This window comes from Rutilus rutilus (assembly GCF_951802725.1).
Source record: "Rutilus rutilus genome assembly, chromosome: 24".
Classification (NCBI taxonomy): Eukaryota; Metazoa; Chordata; class Actinopteri; order Cypriniformes; family Leuciscidae; genus Rutilus; species Rutilus rutilus.
In genome coordinates, this window is record NC_140228.1 from 115,595 (window position 1) to 143,547 (window position 27,953).

Sequence of the window (27,953 nt, forward strand, 5' to 3'; positions counted from 1 at the left end):
TCTCACACCGGCTTCTCGAAGATGCTTCCTGACATCATTGAATGCCTGTCGCTGCTTCATTATTTAAGCTGGAAGATCGGGAAAAATGTGTATTGGCCTGCCTTTGTAGCGCAGAGGAAACTGTTGACGAGCCAGTTGAAGTATTTTTTCCTTTATTTGAAAGTGGTGAATCCGGGCTATCATCACACGCGACCGCGCGTCTTCTCCAGAAAGTTGCCTCCCCAGACGATGAGCTCGATCCACTTCCAACGGCTTCGAGAAGTTGCTAGCACCCAGCAGGTCTGGAATAAACTTCGTCAGAAATTCCGTGGGGCGCCCATTCTCTATCTTCTCAGGTAAGCCGACAATTTTAATGTTTTGCCGTCTGGAGCGATCACTTTGACTGTACTTTTGCGCACTTCTGCTCGACGAGGGAAAGGCGGCGGTCATAATCGGCAGTAGCATTCTCCACCTCCTTAATTCTATCCCCAAGGCACACTAAAGATGCTTGAGTGGACGCCAAAGATGCTTCCAGAAGATCAAATCGATCAGTCATCATTTTGTTCATATTCTGTATTGCCAGAAGAATACTAGTAGATTCCGCGTCAGCTTCGCCACTCGACCCCGGGGATGCCGTGGCCTGTTAGGGTTAGCCATCTCAGACTGTGACTGAGCAGGGGATTCATTCAATGCTTTATCCAACTTATTTCCCCTTTCAGCTTTTGGCTTAGTCATTATACAGCTCTTCAACAAAGACAATTATAAAGTAATGCCGGTGGAAAAAAACCCAGAGAAATTAAAACAATGACCGAATAATTAGAAATATGGAGAGGAGCTCAGCAGAACACGTCTACTCCATGCGGTACTCAGTAGCGCCCCCCAGCCATGTGGTGTTTTTAATCTGCTTTAAGACAAAGCATGTGTAAGTTCATAAGTCGACACCATTGCTGAGTATTTCCTCCTTAAAACTGCAGTGAACCAAAGACAGTCTCAAACACACGCTTTGAAATCGCTGGTGTTTCTGACGTCACAAACTACCTTGTAACCAATCAGATCAACGTGTGATCGTCAACCAGTGGATCTCTGAGCTGAGTGAGTGAGTGGAGGCGGGGCTCATTTGCATATTCATAGAACCACGAACACTAAATGAGGCGAGGGTGTCGAGTTACATTCAAGATATTTTAAGGCATGAAGAATTTCTTTCAAGGAAAAAACTTTTAAATATGTAATTTTGGTGATCAATAAAATGATTGACTACAGGGGGACTTTAATAATGTACCAAAAGCATTAAGATAGTTGAGAAATGTTTATTTTCACTGTAAGATGCACTGAAACTGTTTCAGAACAGAACTTTAAAACATTAAAATATGAATGTGCTTAAACACACTCCATAAGTACAAAAAAAATACAAAATAATAATGATAATAAATGATAGTCCTGCACAACTACAGAACAGAATATCCATCAATCTGGAACAGTCCACATGATCCCTGAACGAAACACATCAGACGGATCTGTGTAAAAGCTGAACTTCTGAAGGTGGAGTTGCTCTCAGCGCTCATTCATGACCCGATCATCACGCGTGTCCTGCCGTGACCTGTGGCGCCCCCTGGTGTGAGACGAGGGTATTACACCATCATCACGATCTTCCCTCTGACCCTCAGCGTCTGCTGGACTGCAGCTGGTGTCGACTCCAGCCTGACGGAGCTGAACACACACTTTATCAGGACGACACACACCAAGACCATGTGTGCTGTTGCTAGGGTGTTGCTAAGCATGAGTGGTGGCTAATACTAATCAAGACTGACTTTAGACTGTCATGCATGCTGCGGGTTAATGAGTACCAGAGCAAAGTAATGGATGCACAGCTGACATTTATAGTAAACACTAACATTTCATAAAAATAAAAAAAAAGCTTTTTTTATTTCACAATATCAGTAACAGAAGATCAGTATGTTGGAGAACGATGTGTGATTAGCGTCACTCACAGCGCGGGCGACCCGCGGGCCGAGGGTTACTGGCGCTGCTACCAAACGAAGACTGGAAGTTATGGATGGTTTCCTGTAAGATCTGTCTTTCCCTCCCCTGTCATGAGAAGACATTCATCACGTTTACAGTCAAACCGAGCCTGTAATTCAGACTGACGCCGCAGACACTCACTTTCCCAGCGTTCAGCTCTGAGATGGCCGCCAGGATCTGCTGTCGTGGTCCGTCAGTTTTAATGCCCAGTTCCTTCAGGTCTCCGTCAGTCAGAGTCAGGAACGCCTCCATGTCCACCTGCGCTCATCACATCCACAAACACTCCCATAATCATCACAGATGGACACAATGTCTCACAATATTTCATATTCTGGATGCTGCTGTGTTTGTTGCTAGGAAGACTAAACGTTTCAAAAGTTGCTCTTGCTCAGCAGTCTGACAGCGCTCGTCAATATGGCTCGGCCAATCAGAGCACAGGAGGCGGGCGTTCGTGTTTACAGAAGCGGAGCGGGAATTAGATGCTTCGGTTTAAAGACACTTAGGATAAAAGCATCTGTTAAATGCACAAGTGTAAAAGTAAACATGGAAAGAGTGTAAGATATACAAGTAGCCAAAAATGTAATATTTGACAACAGTTTTACGAAGCAAATGTTAAAAGACTGACAGTGACATCCAGTGATGCAAACTATTCAGTTTTTTTTTCCGGTTATAATATGAATGTGAGCCCTGTGCATAAACCCTAACCCTGTGCATAAACCCTAACCCTAACCCTGTGCATAAACCCTAACCCTAACCCTGTGCATAAACCCTAACCCTAACCCTGTGCATAAATCCTAACCCTAACCCTGTGCATAAAGTGAAAACATGACTTGTGAATAGTTTAAATGGACACACAGACGAACCTCCTGCTCCTCGAAGATGGGCTGATATTTCTCCAGAGAAAGTTTCCTCAGAATCCCTGATAACTCGTCTGTGTTTGAAGAAATAATCAGAGATAATTACAGAGAGACGCTCATTTACATCACATAAGAGAAAATAAATAAATCATGTTTTTGTAAATCATAATTATGACATGAAAAAAGATTAAATGGATATATTAAGTGCAACACACACACACACGTTTAAATTTGCTGCAGTATTAATACTAATGTAGTGTTTGCGTGTGTCTCGAGCGTTACAAATAAAGCCACAATAAGCTGAAGTGAACCTGTCAATCATCCTGATAGACGACACAGAGGAAACTGATCAGAGAACAGTTGTGCTCGCATGTGACGTGCAGAAACACGTTGTTAGCATTGTGAACCGAACCAAGAAGAAAATACAACATCGTAACAAACTGAATCCTTGTTTCAGAACAAAACAAACAAACAAACAAAGTGTGAAAACGCCCTAAATAAAGTGTGTGTGTGTGTGTGTGTGAGAGTGTGTGTGTTTGTGTGTGTGTGTGTGTGTGTGTGTGTGTGTGTGTGTGTGAGTGTGTGAGACCGTCGTCAGTGATGGTGCCGCTGCTGGAGTATATGAGAGCGTGTGTGTGTGTGTGTGTGTGTGTGTGTGAGACCGTCGTCAGTGATGGTGCCGCTGCTGGAGTATATGAGAACGTGTGTGTGTGTGTGTGTGTGTGTGTGTGTGTGTTTGTGTGTGTGTGTGTGTGTGTGTGTGTGTGAGACCGTCGTCAGTGATGGTGCCGCTGCTGGAGTATATGAGAGCGTGTGTGTGTGTGAGTGAGTGAGTGAGTGAGTGAGTGAGTGAGTGAGTGAGTAAGTGAGTGAGTGAGTGTGTGTGTGTGTGTGTGTGTGTGTGTGCGTTTGATTTATATTACATTGTGGGAACCAATTGTCCCCACAAGGATAGTAAAACCTGAGATCACCTCCATTGTGGGGACCAGGCAGCGGTCCCCATGAGGGGAATGGGTAAAATAAACATACTAAATTATATTTTTTTGAAAATGTAAAAATGCAGAAAGTTTTCTGTGATGGGTAGGTTTAGGGGTAGGGTTAGTGTGTGTGTGTGTGTGTGTGATGGGCAGGTTTAGGGGTAGGGTTAGTGTAAGGGGACAGAATATACAGTTTGTACTGTATAAAAACCATTAAGTCTATGGAGAGTCCCCACAGTGTGTGTGTGTGTGTTTGTCTGTCTGTGTGTGTGTGTGAGACCGTCGTCAGTGATGGTGCCGCTGCTGGAATATATGAGAGTGTGTGTGTGTGTGTGAGAGAGAGAGTGAGAGAGTGAGTGAGGAGTGAGTGAGTGAGTGAGTGAGTGAGTGAGTGAGTGAGTGAGTGAGTGAGTGAGTGTGTGTGTGTGTGTGTGTGTGTGTGTGTGTGTGTGTGTGAGTGTGTGTGTGTGTGTGAGACCGTCGTCAGTGATGGTGCCGCTGCTGGAGTTGGATCGGGCCTGTGATGATGACGTGGACGACTGAGAGTCTCCGGGAGGTTTCGGGGAGGGCGTCGGAGAGGGAGTGAGAGTGGGAGACGTGCTCTTAGACCTGGAGGAGTTCCCTGACTGAGGACGCTTCTGCAGCTCCAGCTTCTGGAACACACACACGCGCAGAGGATCAGAGAGTCACTGACTCGGACACACACACACACACACACAGAGGATCAGAGAGTCACTGGGCCCTATCTCGCACCAGCACAATTGACTTTATACACTGACGCATGTATCATTCCTATTTCTCACCCGACGCACAGCGGTCCCTCCACAGACGCACGTCAGGAAACTAGGGAATGAACTTGCGCTCCCGGGGGCGGTTCAGCGGAAAGAGGAGGCGTGTTCCGGCACAAACGTTCCCTGGTGCTATTTTGCAGTTTCAGAAAACAATTCCGCCACTGACCAGGAGAAACCTCGTCTAAAGTCAGTGGTGCGTTCAGATGCTATTTTAAGGGCGCACGCTTGGCCATAATGTAGCGTGTGCACAACGCACACACACTTTGCTTATCTCATCTACACACAGATGCAGCAGTTCTCATTTTTAGAAAACCATACATTATTACAAGGAAAAATATTCCACACGAGGGAAATCATTGTGGTGCCCATGAAGATGTGAAAGAATAGGCATAAATCTAGCTTACACATTTACTAGGGGTGTAACGATTCGTTTTAACAACGATTCGATTCGTATCGCGATTCGTGGTTGTCGATACGATTCAATGACGATATTGGTTCATTTAGAACGATACGATCCGAATCGATTCAGTGACCTGTTAGCCAAAAATTCTTGTAAGGGAATCAGGTATCAATTAATTATGGATATAAACAAACAAGTAAACAACAATTAATGTCAAATGCATTCACATTTTATTTGAATAAAGTAGGGCTGCACGATTATGACAAATTATAATTGTCGATTATTCCCTTGAAATTGTAATTGCGATTATTAATTACGATTATCACAACATTGAATGATGTTTTGAATAGTTTGGCCATTGGACCCACATTTCCCCATGGTCATCAAGCCACGACCCACCTTTTTAGGAATTATATAGGCCTATTATAATACATTTGTTTACACAAAAATTGTTGACACACAAGTTCTGTCCCCCTTTACTTAACATACAAATCTTTTTTTAAGAATATGACAGATACTGATACACAGTAGGCATTTCGAGGTTAAGCTATTAAATAGCAGTCCCAAACTAGTTTTTGTTAATACAATCTTGGTATGAGCCACCACAGTCATATAAAAATATACAAAATAACCAGTAAGTGGCATTTTGTTATGGAAACAAACAACAGTTAGGCTACCATGGTGATACACAATACTAGAAGAACTGGTGAAGAAACATGGAAACTGCTCCTGATAAATAGCAACACACATGACGTACCAATAACGTAATTTATTAGTATTTTACTTTTATTTCTTAACTTACTAATTTACGACGTTGCATTCGCGTATTTCTTTTGCGCTTTAGTGAAGTGATACAGCGCGCGCCGGCGCATTTGCGCGTGCAGTTGAAGAGTGCGCGCTACTGCAGTATAGCGGCTGAGCGACAGGAAAGTCCGTTTTTCTGAGGTGAGAGACTTTGCGCTGCTTGTTGTCTTTGCGCTGCTGCTGGCGCGACACGCATGGCGACGACGACACAGATAGGCAGACTGAATCGAGTAACGTTTAACGCCTTTATCATTAAAAGTGCTAAGAAAAAACATCCATATAAAGTCTGACGTGCTTAAATCCAATGCGTTATTTCCTAGTATCGATACAATCGATTCATTACTTTTTAAAACGATGTTAGATCGATCGTCCGGAAGACCAACTTGCCGAGCACAGATCGATGTAGTTGGATCGTAGGAATATAAATCGATACATCGATGTAGTTGATTAATCGTTACACCCCTAACATTTACCCAAATTATCATACGCCTGTTTAACCGAAGCTAATCTGTGTGTGTTTCTCCATCCCCAATAGCCGCGTTTCCACTGTCGGGCCAGGGCCGGGCCGTGCTAGTGCGTGCCAGGGCCAGTCGCGTTTCCACTGTCACTTCCGGGGCTGGATCGGGGCTTACTCGGGGCCAACGGCCAGGATTTCTGGCCCGTCGAATACCTTGGGCCAAAGCGGGCCAGCTCGGGCTAGAGGAGTGGTTACCAACAGAGGAAGAGTTTACCATTGGGAGACGGCAGCGCCGGATGATTCTGTCAGATTAACCCTTGTGTTATGTTGCGGGTCAATTTGACCCGTTTTGATTTTCTAGTTGTTGGAAATACTGGTTAACATATGTTTTTTTTCTTGATATTTTGTGACTTTTTCTCATTTATCATCATGAACATGCATGCAAAGTTTCAACATGCTGGTGTTTTTTGACATATACAAACAAAATTACTGTTCCTTTCGTGATGTTCGCGGGTCAATTTGACCCGCATATTTTAACGCTCTAAGGAACTGTATGGACCCAAAATAATAACATTTCTTGGTTATATTTTGTTATTTTATTTTTTTACTACCTTATGAAGCTAAAAAAAATTGTTTTCCACACTTATTTCAATGCAGAAAAATATTTTGTCAGCCACAGATGGTAAAAATTACCTATCATTTATTTTTTCAAGCTACCTGAAATAACATTAAACCTTTTTTTTTTTTCTTGATATTTTGTGACTTTTTCTCATTTATCATCATGAACATGCATGCAAAGTTTCAACATGCTGGTGTTTTTTGACATATACAAACAAAATAAATGTTCCTTTCGTGATGTTCGCGGGTCAATTTGACCCGCATATTTTAACGCTCTAAGGCAACTGTACGGACCCAAAATAATAACATTTCTTGGTTATATTTTGTTATTTTATTTTTTTCTACATTATGAAGCTAAAAAAATAGGTTTTCCACACTTATTTCAATACAGAAAAATATTTTGTCAGCCACAGATGGTAAAAATTACCTATCATTTATTTTTTCATGCTACTGAAATAATATTAAACATTTTTTCTTGATATTTTGTGACTTTTTCTCATTTATCATCATGAACATGCATGCAAAGTTTCAACATACTGGTGTTGTTGTTTTTTTTTGACAAATACAAACAAAATTACTATTACGTTTGTGATGTCCATCATAGGCAGCTATTCAAAAGCAACTGTACAGACACAAAATAAAAACATTTATTTTCTGTATGTCAGGGCATCAACTCCAGTTCTAAAGTGTAAGTGTATCTAAAAGTGATCTAACCCAAACCAAACACACTTGAAAAAGCTAAATCATGGTGTTCAGAATTAATTGCAAATTACAAATGATAGAAGACAGATAGAAGATTTTGATAGAAGACACAGATAGTAAAATAAGCTCTCATTTATATATTCAAGATATCTGAAATATCTTGAGACTTCGACATAGACAGCAGGAAAAATGAGCTCAGATTAATTGATTAATTGTTCAGTTATGATGTTCTAAGCAAAAAAAAAAAAAAAAAAAGTAAAAAAAATGTATATGCAAATATATATAAATATAACGTATATTCAAATTTTAAATAGTTTTAAAAAATGGTTAAAAAACATTTTCATTAAATCATAACTTCAGATATATATTTTTTGGAATATTTGACAAATGCTGATATTAAAAGTTTACAGTTTGAACCTGAATCTTTGATGTTTTTCATAGTGTGATTTTTGAGGAATTGTATTGAATCCAATGCGGGTCAATTTGACCCGGACCATAAGGGGAGTGCACAGAATTCCAACATAACACGAGGGTTAAAGACTTAAAAATAAAATAATTTAAATCGCGTTCATGTTTGAATGCCTTCTGTTTGTGATGCAAAAGACTATGCGCGCTAGCCGTTACCATAGTAAACATAGTAAACGCTTGAAGATACGCATAGTAAAAAATCAGACCAATCTTAAAGGCTATCACAGTCATGTTTTTATTTTATCTGTCATAGCCTACATATGACATAGACATAGTCTCTTTAAACCGGACTATCAAAAAATAAAGTAACTTTTTTTTTTCGGGAGCTTCCTCTGTTTCTCTGACTGAAAATATCTGTATGGGAGTCGAGAGAGTGCTAAAGCTCCTCAGGTCGTATGGCATATATTTGTAGAAATGATCATTTTTTCTAAATGTGATGTAAATATGTCCTGTAACTAAGTTACCAGATAAAGAAACAGACGCGACTGAAAAAGTAAGTGTGTCCTCTTTCTTTTGTGAAATAGACCTAACGGTAATTTATTTCTGAGTGACTAATGTGCAATTTTTACATAAATTAATTCATTATGATCAATGTATCACTTTTTATTTTAAAACATCGATGCGTGGGTTTTAAATATTCAAGAAGCTGCTAAACAAACAAACAAAACAAAAAGCTAGCAAACGGCCGCTTTTATCGTGTTTGTTTTCAACGCTGTTTCCAGTGATATCTGATTAGTTTTCTGATAAAACTCCATTTGTTGGTGAAATGATGGGTTAGTGTGACGTTGTCCCAGAGAGGCGTGTTACGGGCGTGTTTTAGTGAAGCGCTGTGGAGCTTCTGGCCCGACAGTGGAAACGCATGCCCGGTGCTATTGGCCCGAGGCTATTAGCCCGGCACGGCCCGTTTAAAGCCCTGGCCCGGCCCTGGCCCGACAGTGGAAACGCGGCTATTGTCACTTCTCTGTGTTTTACGGCCCTGACGAGAACGCCGGTCTCCTCGGCTGTGATCCGCTCCTGGCGCGCGTTTGGCAAATCCGCCGTTATAATAGCAATTCACCATGGCACAAGCGCGCCTGCTCTTAAAGGGAATGTGAGATGACGCTCTGATTGGTTTATTTCACGTTACGCCCAAACCACACCTATGAGTAATGAAGCTCTTCAGACCAACACATTTTAGATTTGCGTCGGCGCAAGAGTCATTTATCCCGCCAGAGAGTCACTGACTCAAACACACACACACACACAGTATCAGAGAGTCACTGACTCACACACACACACACAGACACACACACAAGATCAGAGAGTCACTGACTCACACACACACACACACACACACACACACACACACACACACACACAGACAGACAGACACACACATACACACACACACACTCACACAGAGACAGACACGCACACACACACACACACACACACACACACACACACACACACACACACAGACACACAGACACACACAGATACCCGTCTGCCGGTGCTGTCCGGCGGGATGATGTCAGAGGGCAGCGGCGTCTCTACGGCAACCGTCCTGCTGTCAATCAAACCAGCCGCTCTCTTTCTCTGAGCCACGATTTGAGAGAGAACACTGTCTGCACCGCTGCCACCTGCACACACACATACACACACAGAATCAATAATGCAAACTTATATGAAACAAATATGAAACAAATTAAATTTCTACAGAAGACAACAGTGTCATTATTGAGCTCAGTTCAGTTCCACACGTGATCAGCATCAACTGTCAATCTTGTTACTACAGATGCATGATGTCAGCGAGTGGGCGGAGTCACCTGAGCGGTTGTGTGAGTCAGAGGCGTGACGGTTGACTCCTCCCACACCATTGGACCCTCCTGAGGAGTGGGCGGAGTTATAATTGCCTGAGTTGGAGGGGGAGGGGCCTTTGGTGATGCTGGGAAACTTGATGGACCTGCTGACCACTCGACTAATGGACGTCTACAACACACACACACACACACGCACACACACGCAGCAGTGATCATCAACAGAAAACATGATTCATTAAACAGAACAAATACAATCTGGATAATCCAGAGAAACTTTCCCATATGAATGGGTTGATCTTCCCCATGATGGTGTCATACATCAGAGTTGTTGGCGCTGGTTCTGCCGGGTCTCTGAGGCGTGTTCCCGCTCCGCTCCTTCAGGGATCCGCCGCGATCAGAACTCCACGGATCGGGTCTCGTGTTCCCGCCGCGATCAGAGCTCCACGGCTCAAACTGGGAGGGCGGCAGGAACGGTGGGATCACGGCCTTCAGCTTCTCATTGGGCAGGCGTGCGAGCGGAGCTCCGTTCCTCAGCTAAACACAGATCACGCTTCAGGAAACACACACTTCAAGACTTTAACATGTTTGAATTAAACAAATGTACCATTGTCGTGATGAGGAAGTCATCTTTCCCACTTCCTGTTCTGTTTAAACCTACAATAAAACAGAGTCATGGCTTTACTGTGTTGATCAGTACTTCAGTCATCAGATTAGACAGGACTGCATGAGACGATCTCTAGGACTGTAACAATTTCTTTCTTAAATATTAGCAAAATTCAAATTCTATTTGAATTCTGAAGGCAATACTTAATGTTAGAGAATAAAAGTTCTGTAATGTCTCCTATGCCCACAAGAGGGCGCAAGCGAGCGCAATAAGCAAATATAAACCAAATCAAGCATCGCTTCTTTTATTGAAATGAATATCACTTTGTAAAATGCATTCACTTTTGAAACAATTGTTCTTATATAAAATATAATTCCCTTAATGTACATGCAAGGAAAATTAGGTTACATAAAACTGTTTGTGGATCAGTAAACACGCTTCAGCAGACGCGTAACGAACTACATAACTCGAAAACTGCCATTCAGAAACAATCCACTTCTACTCCAGAACACCAGATGCTGAACTTGCTCTGAGCGAGTGTTGAGCGTTGACAGTGATTCAGCTGATGAAACACACACTCAGCTCTGACCGATGTGCAGGTTTGGTCAAGTGTGTCGTTGCACGATTTTTACCTCCAACTGAGAGGGTTTTCGTCAGCATGAAGCCTTTTCCCGTCACTTTTTACGTTAGCAACACAGCCACACCTGCTGTACTGGATAAGCTAACAGAAACACACCGCGTCAGTGACGTCATCATCATGTCACGCACGCCTCTTGACACACCAATTCGAATGTGCAGGTTTTTTGAAAATTCGACGAATATTCGAAATTCACATTTTTATTTGATAGTCCTAACGACCTCTGACCCCTCGACCCCGTACCGCAGTCTTTACTCCTGGCGATGACCTCAGCGCTGACCTCAGGGTCACTGTCGCCCCGCGCCTTCATGGTGGCATCCAGGGGGAGGGCGGGGTCATCGGGGAACGGAGCGAGCCGATTGGTGGAGAGTCCGTGTCTCAGCGTGTGCGTGAGCTTCAGTCTGCGGAAGCGGTTGGACATACGGTTCCACCAGGACTGATGATGAGAGAACAAACATATGGACGAAACCAGCAGAAATTAGGAAAATCCTCTTTGGAAAATCCTGATATTAGAAAAGAACCTCATGTTGTTTAGGTAGCAGCGAGTTTGAGTCTATGGCAACATCCTCGACTGTAAAACTTCAATATAGCCTGTTAACAACTTAATTTTTTGCCAATTCTATAACTTTTCTATAAACCTCACACATATAACATACAGAAATGATTATGCATATTCTATGAAAAAGCAGAAATACAACGATTTCCCCTGAACACATTCATAAACATCATACAGAGGTGCGATGAAGAGATGCAATCGAAACGTTTCTCAAGACGATCAGTTCCCTTCAGACATCCATAAAACTCCTCAGATTCGCACGAATCACGAACGGACAATTTCAATGCCTGGTATGATTAATGCAAGCAAATATTATGATTTTCACATTTCTAAAAGTGCACACTCAATGGAAGCAGAATGCTCAATCCTTTAGGGGTCAGAGGTTAGGGGTCAGGGGTTAGGGATCAGAGGTCAGTGGGTCACCTTCAGGCCGCCTCTATCGTCCTGTGGCGGCGTCACACTGAGAGACGGCCTCCTCTTGGCAGGAGATGTTCCTCTGTGTTTGTTCTTGTCTCTGTCCAGCAGCATACACACCGACGCCAGCAGACGCACCAGCTCTGTGTCTGAGGACACACACACCAGCGTCAGACTCACACACACACACACACACACACACACACACACATACACACACTCGCTCACCGGGGTCGTTCAGCAGCATGACCAGGTCAAAGGCCGTGTATCCGTTCTTGGCTCTCAGGTTGACGTCAGCGCCCTGATTCAGAAGAAACTTCACCACTTCTTTATTCCTAACAAACACAAGCACAACATGATGAAGGATTCAAACTCAAGGCCTTTAATCTTAATTTAAGAGATTCATAATTATCCAAACTGTATAGATATTTAGAATGCAAAATAGCTTCTTTTCAATCCACATTTACAAATAAAATAAAACGGCCTCCTTCAGTGTCAGAACAGGGAATTTTGCTGTGTGTGTAAGGGTGTGTATGCTGACCCGTGTGTAAGGGTGTGTGTGCTGACCCATGTGTAAGGGTGTGTGTGCTGACCCGTGTGTAAGGGTGTGTGTGCTGACCCGTGGTACGTGGCCTGCATGAGCGCCGTCCAGCCGTGCACTGAGTCCCGTTGGTCCACGTGAGCCTGTTTCTCCACCAGCATCTGCACCAGCTCCAGCTGCCCACTCACAGCCGCCATCATCAGCGGAGACGCTCCGTCAGCGTTCAGGGCGTTTACCTGCCCCGAGTCCTCCTCCACAATCTCCTTCACCAGCTGAGCATTCCCTACGCGACACACACTCCATCAACTCGACACTCGTTAACCTTACACTTCAGAGTCCTCCTTCACGATCTCCTTCACTAGCTGATCGTTCCCTGCGCTACACACACTCCATCAACTCGACACTCATTAACCCTACACCCCCAAACGCCTCCACGATCTCCTTCACCAGCTGAGCGTTCCCTGCGCTACACACACTCCATCAACTCGACAGTCGTTAACCCTACACTCCCAAGTCCTCCTCCACAATCTCCTTCACCAGCTGAGCATTCCCTGGGCTACACACACTCCATCAACAGCTCTGAGATCCTTAAACCCTACAGAATCACCCCATCTACAGCTCTGAGATCCTTAAACCCTACAGAATCACTCCATCTACAGTTCTGAGATCCTTAAACCCTACAGAATCACTCCATCTACAGCTCTGAGATCCTTAAACCCTACAGAATCACTCCAACTACAGCTCTGAGATCCTTAAACCCTACAGAATCACTCCATCTACAGCTCCGAGATCATTAACCCCTACAGAATCACTCCATCTACAGCTCTGAGATCATTAACCCCTACAGAATCACCCCATCTACAAGCTCTGAGATCATTAACCCCTACAGAACCAATCCAACTACAGCTCTGAGATTACAAACCCCTACAGAACCAATCCAACTACAGCTCTGAGATCATTAACCCTACAGAATCACTCCATCTACAGCTCTGAGATCATTAACCCCTACAGAATCACTCCAACTAAAGCTCTGAGATCATTAACCCCTACAGAATCACTCCAGCTACAGCTCTGAGATTATTAACCCCTACAGAATCGCTCCATCTACAGCTCTGAGATCATTAACCCCTACAGAATCACTCCATCTACAGCTCTGAGATTATTAACCCCTACAGAATCGCTCCATCTACAGCTCTGAGATCATTAACCCTACAGAATCACTCCAACTACAGCTCTGAGATCCTTAAACCCTACAGAATCACTCCATCTACAGCTCCGAGATCATTAACCCCTACAGAATCACTCCATCTACAGCTCTGAGATTATTAACCCCTACAGAATCACTCCATCTACAGCTCCGAGATCATTAACCCCTACAGAATCACCCCATCTACAGCTCTGAGATTATTAACCCCTACAGAATCACTTCATCTACAGCCCTGAGATCATTAACCCTACAGAATCACTATCATTAACCCCTACAGAATCACTCCTACTACAGCTCTGAGATTATAAACCCCAACAGAACCAATCTATCTACAGCTCTGAGATCCTTAACCCTACAGAATCACTCCATCTACAGCTCTGAGATCCTTAAACCCTACAGAATCACTCCATCTACAGCTCCGAGATCATTAACCCCTACAGAATCACTCCATCTACAGCTCTGAGATCCTTAAACCCTACAGAATCACTCCATCTACAACTCTGAGATCATTAACCCTACAGAATCACCCCATCTACAGCTCAGAGATTATTAACCCCTACAGAATCACTCCATCTACAGCTCTGAGATCATTCACCCCTACAGAATCACTCCATCTACAGCTCTGAGATCATTAACCCTACAGAATCACTTCATCTACAGCTCTGAGATCATTAACCCTACAGAATCACTATCATTAACCCCTACAGAATCACTCCAACTACAGCTCTGAGATTATAAACCCCAACAGAACCAATCCAACTACAGCTCTGAGATTAACCCCTACAGAATAAATCCAACTACAGCTCTGAGATTATTAACCCTACAGAATCACTCCATCTACAGCTCAGAGATTATTAACCCCTACAGAATCACTCCATCTACAGCTCTGAGATCCTTAAACCCTACAGAATCACTCCATCTACAGCTCTGAGATCATTAACCCCTACAGAATCACTCCATCATTAACCCCTACAGAATCACTCCATCTACAGCTCTGAGATCATTCACCCCTACAGAATCACTCCATCTACAGCTCTGAGACCATTAACCCTACAGAATCACTTCATCTACAGCTCTGAGATCATTAACCCTACATAATCACTCCATCTACAGCTCTGAGATCCTTAAACCCTACAGAATCACCCCATCTACAGCTCAGAGATTATTAACCCCTACAGAATCACTCCATCTACAGCTCTGAGATCATTAACCCCTACAGAATCACTCCATCATTAACCCCTACAGAATCACTCCATCTACAGCTCTGAGATCATTCACCCCTACAGAATCACTCCATCTACAGCTCTGAGATCATTAACCCTACAGAATCACTTCATCTACAGCTCTGAGATCATTAACCCTACAGAATCACTATCATTAACCCCTACAGAATCACTCCAACTACAGCTCTGAGATTATAAACCCCAACAGAACCAATCCAACTACAGCTCTGAGATTAACCCCTACAGAATCACTCCAACTACAGCTCTGAGATCATTAACCCCTACAGAATAAATCCAACTACAGCTCTGAGATTATTAACCCCAACAGAATCACTCCAACTACAGCTCTAAGATCATTAACCCTACAGAATCACTCCAACTACAGTTCTGAGATCCTTAAACCCTACAGAATCACTCCATCTACAGCTCCGAGATCATTAACCCCTACAGAATCACTCCATCTACAGCTCTGAGATCATTAACCCCTACAGAATCACTCCAACTACAGCTCTGAGAATATAAACCCCTACAGAACCAATCCATCTACAGCTCTGAGATTATTAACCCCTACAGAATAAATCCAACTACAGCTCTGAGATCATCAACCCCTACAGAATAAATCCAACTACAGCTCTGAGATTATTAACCTGTGTCCATTCTCTTAGCGTTCGATAGTGATGCACGGATCATGTTATATCTGTGGATACTGCAGATAATCTGCATCTCAGACGGGCCAAGTTATAAAAAATAACTAATTAATTGCGGGTACATCGCGGGTCGATGAGATATAAATCATTAAAAGTCTCAGAACTCTCATTTCACAGCAAAACGCAACAAACATGCGTCACTTTTAATTTTGTTTTCAACAACATATTTCTCTTCAAGGAAAAGCAATCAAGAAAACATGCCTAGAGCACATTCTAGTGGTCATTAAATAAAACACAAAGAAAACCCTACATGAGATTGCTTTATAACTTAACAACTTAACAAGCTTAACGTAAGCTAAGAGTATTTTACAACAATGATGTAATGAAACAGTGATCATTTAAGTTTGAAGAGAGTAAAGCCTGTGTTTAGGCTATTAAAGAAATGTAATTTTGCAAAGGACTTCAGGTGAAGTTAGAACTGATCAGCACATCTCTAGCGCACAAGCCCATGAGTCCCCTATAAAGTTCAGGTACAAGTCACTGCACAGACCTTTTCCTTGTTTAATTTGCACACTGAACATTGGTTGGAGCTCTTAATTTTGGACTCTCAAAGTGCATATTAATGAATTTATCTTTAAAATATACAAAATGTTCTGACAGGGGAGCACGACCCCTGAACCCCCTAGCAGGACCAACGTCCAGCCACCAGTTTCACAAAATCCTGTGGGAAACACAGTATATGATAGTGTCCTCAAAATAACAATCCAAAATAATATGCCCTTGTAAAAAGTGTTTTCTGCAGCCATGATCAGGATTTTACCACCTCCGCCTCGTATTGAGTCAGGAAAAACCCAGTATATGCATATATACTGCACATATTTACAATAACTTCATGTACATTAAGATTCATGTGAATAAAGGACTTTATATTATGTACACTGTAATAAAATGATCAGTGTAGACCTTTTTGACAGTAGATTTTATCTTTAAACTTACCTAACTTCAGCGCATGGAAGACATCAGGCCGTTTCTTCTCATCATCTGTTGAGCATTGAAGAAACACAAGCACGAAATCAGGTGAAAAAAGAAGCGCGTTTAATATATTATCGGCCTCAATCGTCTGCCAGTGTGAGCGGCTCAGTTTGAGAAGAACAACAGCTAAAGCAACACTAACCAGTCCAGCTCAGAAACAGAAGCATGTCGGTGGATAGTAACATAAATTAAATATTAAAAAAATAAACAAATAGAAACAAAGCCTACAAAATCTGAAGCTATTTTTGAAGGATACTGGAGGACAGGGCAGATTTAGTGATTTGGGGGCCCAGGCAAAATATAGGAATGCGGCCTTTTACCAACACATTTACCTGGATCATTCATGAGGTTTTCTCTGTTGTGATGCTCCCTGCTGCACGGCGGTGTCCCATAGTTGTGAAATTATTCGAAATTTTTCATGTAGTCTACATGTTATCAAGGCTTTTATTCTTGTTTTAGACCCCGAAATAGCAACAGAAGGCTATATGGTGAAATCACACATGGAACTATCCGAGCAGAACTAACCAGATGTGGTGTGGCTTAGAATTGTCATATAATTTTCACCCCAGTGCAGTTACGGTATTCACGTTTAAACAGGCTATTGTTGTATTAGCGTCGGTTGGACACTAGGTGGTGCTTTGGGGTAATTTTCATTGCGCAATTCTCAATAACACAATAACCAAAGCTGTAATTCTATACCTTAAAATACATTTTTTATTTATTTATTTTAACTACAAATTTAAATGAAAATAAAAACAATGGAAATTAAATATAATTGAACACACTTAAATTATTATTTCAACCAAAAAAGAAGTAAAAAGTGCAGCGCATTCAATGGGGTGTCAGAGTTGAGTGCCTCTGTGTAACTGCGCATGCAGACTCTACTTGGGTCCTTCACAGAAACGAGTCAGCAACATTTAAAACAATTAAAAATAGAATACGCACTGTTGCTCAGTATTACAATTTTTCTGAATTGCTAAAACACTAAACCCCATCCTCTGAACCAAATTCTCAATAACCTAAACCAATTTGTCGATTAAATCAATCTTTCTGTAAAACATTAAACAAGCTACATGCAAATCTCATGCACTGGGTGGATGAGGAGGAAGAGTGTGTGTGTAAGAGGAGGAAGAGTGTGTGTGTGTGTAAGAGGAGGAAGAGTGTGTGTATAAGAGGAGGAAGAGTGTGTGAGAGGAGGAAGAGTGTGTGTGTGAGAGGAGGAAGAGTGTGTGTGTGAGAGGAGGAAGAGTGTGTGTGTGAGAGGAGGAAGAGTGTGTGTGTGAGAGGAGGAAGAGTGTGTGTGTGAGAGGAGGAAGAGTGTGTGTAAGAGGAGGAAGAGTGTGTGTAAGAGGAGGAAGAGTGTGTGTAAGAGGAGGAAGAGTGTGTGTGTAAGAGGAGGTGGATGAGGAGGAAGAGTGTGTGTATAAGAGGAGGAAGAGTGTGTGAGAGGAGGAAGAGTGTGTGTGTGAGAGGAGGAAGAGTGTGTGTGTGAGAGGAGGAAGAGTGTGTGTGTGAGAGGAGGAAGAGTGTGTGTGTGAGAGGAGGAAGAGTGTGTGAGAGGAGGAAGAGTGTGTGTGTGAGAGGAGGAAGAGTGTGTGAGAGGAGGAAGAGTGTGTGTATAAGAGGAGGAAGAGTGTGTGTAAGAGGGGGTGGATGAGGAGGAAGAGAATGAGGAAGAGCAGGTGTGGAGAGTGTTGTCAAGGCTGGATCTGCTTAAGGTTTTCTCTTCTCCTGCAGAGACGACAGTGTCTGAGATGAGGAGAAACTCCTTCGGCCGGATCAACATGAACACATGATGAAGCAGAATCTCTCTCTCACTGATAGTGATTCTGCAGCTGCACAACTCTTCTGAGTGACTGTAACATGCTTTTCATTTAGAGTATTTTACTGTAACCTTTTTGGCTTTTGAAGTTGGGTCACTGTGTTCAATACTATACAAAATTCAGTACAATACTACACTTGCAGTGCATATAGTATACCATTTATTCACCTTGCTACTGTAAGTTGTCATTACTTATACGTAATTGCAAAATTTGTTTACTTTGTTACAATATACTTTTTTTTCTGTTACTGCATGCTTTGGATTCTGTGTTCTCCATTTTTTGTTGTAGTGTCCAACGAATGAACTCTAGTGTGTATAATATTGACTCGTGTGTATGATCTGAAAGCATTGTTTGATTTTGAGCAGATAAAATGGTTTTGAGGCAATTGTTGAATTTGCCAGAATAATCAGATGTTCTCTGAATGTAGTTTGAAAATTTGGTTTTGTGAAAGTGAGTGATGGTTTCAAGAAATGTGTTTTAGCAATTCAGAAAAACTGCAAGTTATAGCTTGAGATGCATGATATTTTCATTTGCTGCCAGCAGGACACACAAGCAGCCTTTCAACATGGTAACACACCATTGTCCTGGTAACACACACCACATGCGTCCTGAACGCGCATCATGTATATAAAAAGCATTTTAAGGGGGCCCTTGTATTTTGGGGGCCAAGGCGGTCGCCTACCTTTGCCTGATGGTGAGTCCGCCTCTGCTGGAGGATCATCAGCAGTGAGTCTGAACATGTTTATCTGTTGTACACTGATCTCAATCAGACGAGAGAGTTTGTTATGGGTAGAAATGAAAAATGCAGCAGAATTGAAGAACAGAAGTGATGAAGAAGACTGAGGTGATGGGGTCCAGGGTTAGGGTTAGCTTTAGATGAAGCGTTAGGTTAGTGAAAAGACAACGCCTTCCCCCCAGACAACCACTCTGGGCTGTCCAGTTTGGGTTAGGGAGGACGCAGGAATGCACTGGCGGCTGCATGTTTTTGATAGGACTGATCCACTCTTTTAGCTGTTTGTAGCTCAACAAATCTTAATCTTATCAATCTTATCCTATCTTTCAACAAACCTTTCTCTTGGTTCTCTTGTTTTTAATTCCTCTTTCCATCGCATCAATTCTCCTATCCTGCTCCTATTTCCCTTAGGGCCCACCTATGGCCCAATCTCCTGTAAGGGGCAAGTTTAGGTGTGTTTGGACCCAGGGTTAGTCCCATGGTGTTGGAATTCGGTCCCAATCTCCTGTAAGGGGTAAGTTTAGGTGTGTTTGGACCCAGGGTTAGTCCCATGGTGTTGGAATTCGGTCCCAATCTCCTGTAAGGGGTAAGTTTAGGTATATTGTAGGTACAGGGATTGCCCTTACATCTCCCTCCTGGGGTAGGGTTAGGTATGTTGTAGGTAAAAGGCAGTCTGACCGAGCTAGGAAAAGATCCATCTCCCCGGAAAAAAAAGTGGGTTAGGGTTATTCTTAGGGTTTCCTTTCATTGTCTTCCTAGATCTATCAACCAAAGACATGTCATCAGTGGTGTATCTCAGGATCATTGGGTGTTTCGGCTCTTTAAACACTAGGGCCCGTATTCTTAAAGCTTCTAAGAATCCTCTCAGAAAACTCCTAATTTAGCTTAAAAACTTCTACGTAGGAGTCTTAGCTTAAGAGCGATTCGGGACCGATCTGAGAGCAATTCTGAGCAAGGAAAAGACAAAAACTTTTGCTTTCCGCAAGATATCCAAGGTCACCCAAAAAGGGCCCGTGACACAGGGCTCATATTGGCGGGTACCTTAGTAACATGCTTCTACCAATTATCCCCCTAAGGCATCTGAAACTCTCAACAGACATCACACTTACCGTAGTAAGATGCAATCGCAAGGAACCTATGTCCTAACTAACCTCTATCTTCTCTTCCCACCTTATCCCTCTACACCAGTGATCTCAAACTCAATTCCTGGAGGGCCACAGCTCTGCACAGTTTTGCTCCAACCCTAATCAAACTCACCTGATCCAGCTAATCAAGGTCTTCAGGAGTACTAGAAACTTCCTTGCAGGTGTGAGTTGGAGCTGGTTGGAGCTAAACTGTGCAGAGCTGTGGCCCTCCAGGAATTGAGTTTGAGATCACTGCTCTACACCAATTGTCACACTCCTGGTTTACCCAATTACCCATACCCACAATCCTTTGTGGTCCAATTACCTCTAGTCATACCATTGTTACTTCCACGAGTTTCTACCAATAACCGTTCCCTTCAACCGAACCTCCCTCTGACCTTTCCATGGCTTATTATTTGTGACCTGGCAGTTCAAATCTTGATTTTGTTAGTCACCATCTTCCTGTAACTCATTCCCATACCTTAGCCTCTTCTTCACCTATTAAATCTTTCCCCAACCATCATTTAAACCAAAACTTGTTTTTGGTGCTGGTTTCCAGCCTGGTCTCCATCACCTTCTCCACCCACTACACCATCAAAATCTCTCCAGCTTCCCTATCGGCTCCCTGTCTCATTTCCCATAACTTTTACTCACCAACCATCTAATCTAATTATCCCTATCCCCATATTCCCTTTATCCAATCCATAACCAGCCTGTTTTAATTTCAATATTTTTTATTCCTTTGCAGGATTCGAACTCTGATATTCCTGTTCCAAACATACTCTTCCAACCTATCCCTCTTTACCCACTCTGGGTTGTGTTCCAATCCACCAATTTTCAGATTCTGGATCCCATGCCTCTCAGAATGAGGTACTATGTGCCCCTTGTGACGTATCCCCTTCCTAATTGTGAACCTATGTGCCCACATTCAGTTGAGGATGGAGTTTCTGGTTTCACCCACATATTTCACCCCGTATCAAGAGGATCTGATAAAACTCCCATTCGTCCTCCTCTTACAATCGTCCCATGAGTTCTGGTTGGAATTTTTTTTGTTGGCCCCAGTTTACTGTGAACCAACATGTCCTGAAGATTCCTTCCCCTCTTAAAGGTCACCACCATCCTGCATTGAGTTCCTAATGCTTCGTCATGGGTTATGGTTAGCTTTAGCTGAAGGGTTAGGGTTGAGACGCTCACCTGACTGCGGGCGGACGGTGGTGATGGGGTACAGGGTTAGGGTTAGCTTTAGTTGAAGCGCGTGAGACGCTCACCTGGCTGCGGGCGGACGGTGGTGATGGGGTCCAGGTAACCCTTGACCTCTCTGTGCCGCAGCGCCAGCTCGAAGGCGGTCTTGCCCAGCACGTTGATCTGGTCAGGGTCGGCTCCTCGCTCCACCAGCTGCTGTGTGACGCTTAGCCTCCCGCCGGCCGCCGCTAGCATCAGCGCGCTCCAGCCCGTGCTCTTCTGCGCGAAGCTAACGTCAGCGCCCCAGTCCAACAGCAGCTGGACCACGGACTCGTGCCCGTGCTGAGCAGCGGCTAGCAGAGCCGTGACCTCCAGGAAGCTCCTGCCGGTGACCCCGGTGACCCCGCTGCCCTCCGCCACACACAGGTGGTCCAGGTCATCCACGAAGGCGCCGTTCTCCAGCAGGAGTTTGGCTAGCTGAGCATGACCCCCGCGGGCCGCTATGGTGAGGACGCTAGCGCCCAGACGGTTCCGGCCGTTGATCTCGGCACCGTTCTCCAGCAGGAGGTGAGCCACAGTCATGTGACCAAACCTGCGGAAACCACAATAACACATGCAGACGTCTGCGTTTCAATCAATCCTGTTACACACTGAGGCAATGCCTACATTAATCCGGAAACATCAGAAAACGCCGCTTTCGTTTAAAAACGCCCTCTCTCCACACTAGCGTTTCCAGATGTTTCAGTGTTGATGAGAAACTTTTGGAAAACGGTAAATTCCCCTTTACTGCACATGCGCAAAACCTCACTGAGATGATACAGACGGAAAAATAAATAAGTTATCGAACAATTCTTCTGACAGGATCATTTTATTTAGCAAAATTTCTCATAATTCACTGATGCGTCCAGATCACACTCACTCACCCACCATTATATGTTTGATCTAAAACACAAGAGCTCTAAAGAGAAATGTATAGCAAATGTGAGTAAATTCTGTCATCTTTGCAGGACTGTGATATGAAGAGTGTGTGAAGTGACTTATTTAAGCAGCAGTGTGAAAGTGAACAGCACATAACAGGCACAATACCGCTATAAACATGAATATCTATTGGTACAATATGTGTCACATGACTAAACTTATGTCATCGTTTTTAAATACCTCAGTTTCTCAGTCCACACTACAGTGTTTTCAAATGTATCCCCTTTGGAAAGTGTTTTCAAAAAGCTGTTTTCATTAAAGGGGTGGTTGAATATGATTTCACTAACTTGTGCAATGTTGCTGTTTAAGCATAAACAACATCTGCAAAGTTACGACGCTTCTACATGTTGTCACTTCTTCTCAAGTCTCTCCATCATCGTCTGACTTCGGTTTGAACATAAAAGGCTAAAAGTTTTGAAATTTTCAGTGCATGTCTGTGTGAGGTAAAAGGACACAAGCTCCGCCCTCTGTGCCGGGAGCAGCAGCTCATTTGCATTTAAAGGAACAGACACAAAAACGTGACAATTTTAACATGCTATATAAAAATATCTGTGGGGTATTTTGAGCTAAAACTTCACACACACACACACTCTGGGGACATCAGAGACTTCTTTTCATCAGTCGTTTTTTCCGCCGCAGCACATTCGCGTTCGGTGTGGAAGCACTCATTACACAAACAGCTGATCGAAAAATAAAACCATCGCGCAAATTATTCGTGTGTCAAAATCGCGTCCAGTGTGAAAGGACCTTAAGACTTTAAGATATTTTTAATACACAAATTAAGATATTTTTTGATGAGATCTGAGAGCTGTCTCACTCCTCCATAGGCTGCGGGGCAATCGAGATCTGCCATCCCAGAAAAGTTAGTAAAGACATCGTTAAAATAGTCCGAGTGACTACAGTGGCTCAACCTTAAGTTTATCAAGCGACGAGAATACTTTTTGTGCGTCATCTTCTCAGTTCTCGCGCATGCGTCGCGGCTCTCGTGAACTAACTCAGAAGAAAATGATTATGAATGATAATGAATCGTTATTTTTGTGTTTTTTTGCGCACAAAAAGTATTCTCGTCGCTTGATAAACTTAAGGTTGAGCCACTGTAGTCACTCGGACTATTTTAACGATGTCTTTACTAACTTTTCTGGACCGGCAGAATGAAATTGCCCTGCAGTCTATGGAGGAGTGAGACAGCTCTCAGATCTCATCAAAAATATCTTAATTTGTGTTGCGAAGATGAACGAGAGTCTTACGGGGTTGGAACAACATGAGGGAGAGTAAGTACTGACAGAATTATCATTTTGGGATGAACTAACTCTTTAATCTTTCTCAGTATAACTGATCATATAAGATACACTCTGGTGTCTTTAGGATGGAGTCCTTCGATATTATTAAAAGGCTGAAAACCCCTGAAATATGAACAAACAAACAGCAGTAATTTCCCAAAATATGCTCTTTTATGTTCCACATGAATCAATGATGACAGAATGATGATTGTCACATGACCACAGCTGATCATCTTAAATAAACTAAGCCTGTATTGAGTTATCTCCCTCAGATCAGAGCAGGAGTGAATCTGGAGTTGTTAGCATCATGATTATGGTTATGATGATGATTATGATTATGGATCTGGATCTGCACCTGGCGGCCTGCATGAGCGGGGTCCAGCCGTGCTGGTTCCGGAGGTCCACTGATGCGCCTTTCCTGAGCAGGAACCGGACCAGGGGCTCGTGCCCGCCGGCGGCCGCGAGCATCAGCGCCGTGTTTCCCTCGTCATCGGTCCCGTCCACATGCGCGCGCCCGCCCGGCTCCTCCAGGACGCGCCGCGCGCTCTCCAGGTCGCCCTCGTCACACAGTCGGAACCACAGACCCACACTCATGCCCGAACCCGAACCAGTTACACACTCTAAACACTCACACACACACACACACACACAGCGGCAATCAGAAACTTCTTCAGTTCAGCTGCTGGAGTTCCTGCGCATGCGCACAGACGCTTGCTTCCTCTGGGATTCCAGTGGAACAACAACAGCAGCAGCAGAACCGAGTCACAGACATTAACATTGCGACACCTGCTGGTCAAACATGAAGAGTCAACTGACATCAACATTCTCCAGCCATCCCATCAGTTCCCATGGACAAAATCAAGCTCCTACATTTGCAAATGTTTATGCAGCAGCGTCTGTAAAATTTGTGGTATTTTACTAATTGGTAGGGCTTATTTTTGTGTGTGTCGTGGCTAATCAGGCCAATTAGAGACCATTTTTACATTATACACACATTTTAAATCTGAAGCTACATTATAAAACTGCAGGATTCACCAGCTCCAGAGAAAAGCAGAGAATTTGTGTCTATGATGCACATATAATAATATATGGTCAATTTCCGAATATATTATACAAATAAGAAATAAAAATACTAAATAACACCATGACACCTTTTTATAATAATAATATTCATAATAATACAGTATATCTCCTCATATAGACCCTTTTCAGAGGCTTCAGTGTGAATACTTTGTTAATGATTTGGTGTTTCTGTTCATTAAGCTCATATTTTGTTTAATGAGTGTCAGCATGGAAATCAAAAAAGATTTAAAGTGTTCGATCAATAAATCAATACATTTACCAGCTTCAAGCCCTCTGAGAGAAAAAAAGCCAATTTCCACGTGCATGTATTTATTTAGGAGAAATCCTAAATTTTTTATCCAAAGCAAGAGGCGAAAACACGAGAAGAGCTTCAAACTGAGTAAAACCATGAGGGAAACCAGAAATAATGAGCGCATAGAATAAAAAAACAGAGTTAACTTCAACGGGATTCAGTACAAGAGCCCAGAATACCTGCGATCTGAACATCAGACTGTGATTTCCAGTGAGTCAGGGCGTGTGATGAGCGTCAGTGGCCAGCAGGGGTCAGTCGTGCTCCACTGGAGAAACACTGTTCAGCTCCAGAAATCAACATTACACTCTTTAACCGTGGACAGCAAACATAACGGCATGCCTCACTGTAAATATAAAGTACATGAGCAGCAGATTGTGTCTCTGCTCATGAATACTGTCATCAGGAGGGGTTTAATGACGATGTTGTGAGTTGGATGAGCTAAACAAGCTAAAATTATTCAGGATTCAGGGGCCATTTACTGACGCATAATAACTTAGGATTAAAGGGAAAGTGTCATTTTCAACCTCAAGTTGTTCCAAACCTGTACAAGTTTCTTTCTTCTGTTGAACACAAAAGATTATATTTTAACGAATTTTGGTAACCAGACAGTTTACGGTAGCCATTGACTCGTTGTGTTCAACAGAAGAAAGACACTCATACAGGTTCGGAACAACTTGAGGAGTAAATGATGACAGAATCTTCATTTTTAGGTGAACTTTCCCTTTAAACTCCCTCAATGTTTGTATTTATTAATGTTCGCACTTTGCATGCTGTGTTATAGAATCGTATGTGTCAATTTATGAATTAAAAATATAGTTATAATGGCCTAAAATTATCTTACACTAAATCATCCAAGGTATTAATTTAGTTTTATTTAAAATGTAATTTTAATGATACATTTGTTGGTTTTTAAATATATATTAGTAAGTTGTTTATTGATATGTCTGAAATAAAGTAAATATTTAACTGAAGGATATGAGCAGAAGGTCCTGATGAAAACCCATTACACAGAGACGAGGGTCAGTGAACGAGAGAGCAACACACTTCATTCGTTCTTCCTGTAGGAGAAACACCATAAATACATTTAGTCTCTGATAGCGGAAATGAACACAAACCAAACAACCCTGGGAACATTTCATTTATCGGCTTCCACATCTCAACTCACGAAGGAATCTGAGGATTATTTTTAGAAACAAACACAATTTCTTCTCTAAAATGATTCATCTGAAGTCCAGAGACACAGTTGAAGAACATGATAATAACCAGTACTAACCAGTATTAACCAGTACTAACCAGAATTAACCAGTATTATCCAGTATTATCCAGTATTATCCAGCACTAATCAGTATTAACCAGCATTAACCAGTATTATCCAGTATTATCCAGCTCTAACCAGTATTAACCAGTATTAACCAGTATTATCCAGTACTAACCAGTATTAACCAGTATTAACCAGAATGAACCAGAAATAACGTACTTGGTAACTTACGTAACCTCGGTTCCCTCAGAGATAAGGGAACGAGTACTGCGTTGCAAACGCTGTGGGAAAACTCCTTTTCTCAAGAATATTGAAGCCTTTATTTTAAAACGCATTGCAGCTGCACAGCGAGAGCATCATAGCTCGTCTGAGCGAGCTGATTGGCTGTGCTGCGGCATCTGCACGAACCTATGGCGCGTCGGCAGAGGCGTGCGGTCCAATGGGAGCGCTTGGTGCCCTGCCAGCCTCGAGCGCACCAAAATGGGCGTGGCTGAAGAGTATAAATTCAGAGAAAACTCGCCATATGACAGATTTAAATCGACTGAAGCGAAGTACCTGATATGAGCGAAATAGCACGGCAGGGCAACGTAGTACTCGTTCCCTTATCTCTAAGGGAACCGAGGTTACGTAAGTAACCAAGTACGTTCCCTTACGAGAACGTTCTCTCGTACTGCATTGCAAACGCTGTGGGAACCCATTTTAAAACGCTGTGCTATTCGCCCATGACTACTCTGAGGGTGTCCGGGGAGCCTCGGGACTTATAACAGAGTAGTCTGAATATCATAGACCAGAATGTCGGGCCTAGAATGATATACACTGCACATAGTGAAGCACAAGGGCCACTAAGTCATACATATGCCTGGGTCGACAGAGCCAGGGACCTAGAATATCATACACACATAGATAGTGCAAAGCCACTGCAGGATGTGTCTGAGTCATACACGGGCCTGGGTCCGAAGAGCCAGGGCCTCAGATAGAGAGAACTCGTGCCTGCAGAGCGGGAACCTCTAGGTTATAAAATATTGCAAATGTGGACGGAGCGGACCAGCCGGCCACCGCACAAATGTCTTCAATGGGAACTCCACTGGACCATGCCCAAGAGGAAGCCATGCGTCTTGTGGAGTGAGCTCTTACACCTATGGGGCACGGGAGGCCCAGTGAGGTGTAGGCCAGAGAGATAGCATCTACTATACATCTTGATAGTGTGAGTTTCGTGACCGGCAGCCCCTTGGTGCGGCCCCCGAAACAGACAAAGAGCTGTTCAGACTGTCTGAAAGAGGCAGAACGCTCCAGATATATTCTCAGGGCTCTGACGGGGCAGAGCGTAAGGGCATCACTATCTTCTCCCGATACTGGAAGAGCTGATAGAGAAATAACCTGGGCTCTGAACGGAATTGAGAGCACCATCGGTACATATCCATGTCTTGGTTTAAAGGCCGACTTTGGCGTCACTGGGCCCGAACTC

The 27,953-nt window shown here is 43.1% G+C and overlaps 1 protein-coding gene across 2 annotated transcripts; it reads right to left on the reverse strand.

Moving 5' to 3' along the window:
* Positions 1 to 1,270: 1,270 nt before the first annotated feature.
* anks6 (ankyrin repeat and sterile alpha motif domain containing 6) lies at positions 1,271 to 25,538 on the reverse strand. 2 transcript variants are annotated; one of them, XM_084398901.1, is made up of 17 exons: positions 25,410 to 25,538; positions 24,211 to 24,475; positions 21,684 to 22,189; positions 16,700 to 16,744; positions 12,705 to 12,909; positions 12,314 to 12,420; positions 12,095 to 12,234; positions 11,359 to 11,551; positions 10,479 to 10,528; positions 10,193 to 10,408; positions 9,881 to 10,043; positions 9,555 to 9,694; positions 4,311 to 4,485; positions 2,862 to 2,929; positions 2,140 to 2,256; positions 1,968 to 2,064; positions 1,271 to 1,686 (listed from the first exon to the last, which is right to left on the reverse strand). In XM_084398901.1, exons 2-17 carry the CDS (start codon positions 24,447 to 24,449, stop codon positions 1,640 to 1,642), a joined length of 2,508 nt encoding a protein of 835 aa, XP_084255027.1. In that variant the 5' UTR covers positions 24,450 to 24,475; positions 25,410 to 25,538; the 3' UTR covers positions 1,271 to 1,639. The 2 variants fall into 2 exon arrangements, with proteins under 2 accessions (XP_084255027.1, XP_084255028.1); XM_084398902.1 differs by lacking the exon at positions 25,410 to 25,538 and adding an exon at positions 13,056 to 13,087 and having other exon boundaries at positions 12,705 to 12,877; positions 24,211 to 24,556.
* Positions 25,539 to 27,953: the final 2,415 nt, after the last annotated feature.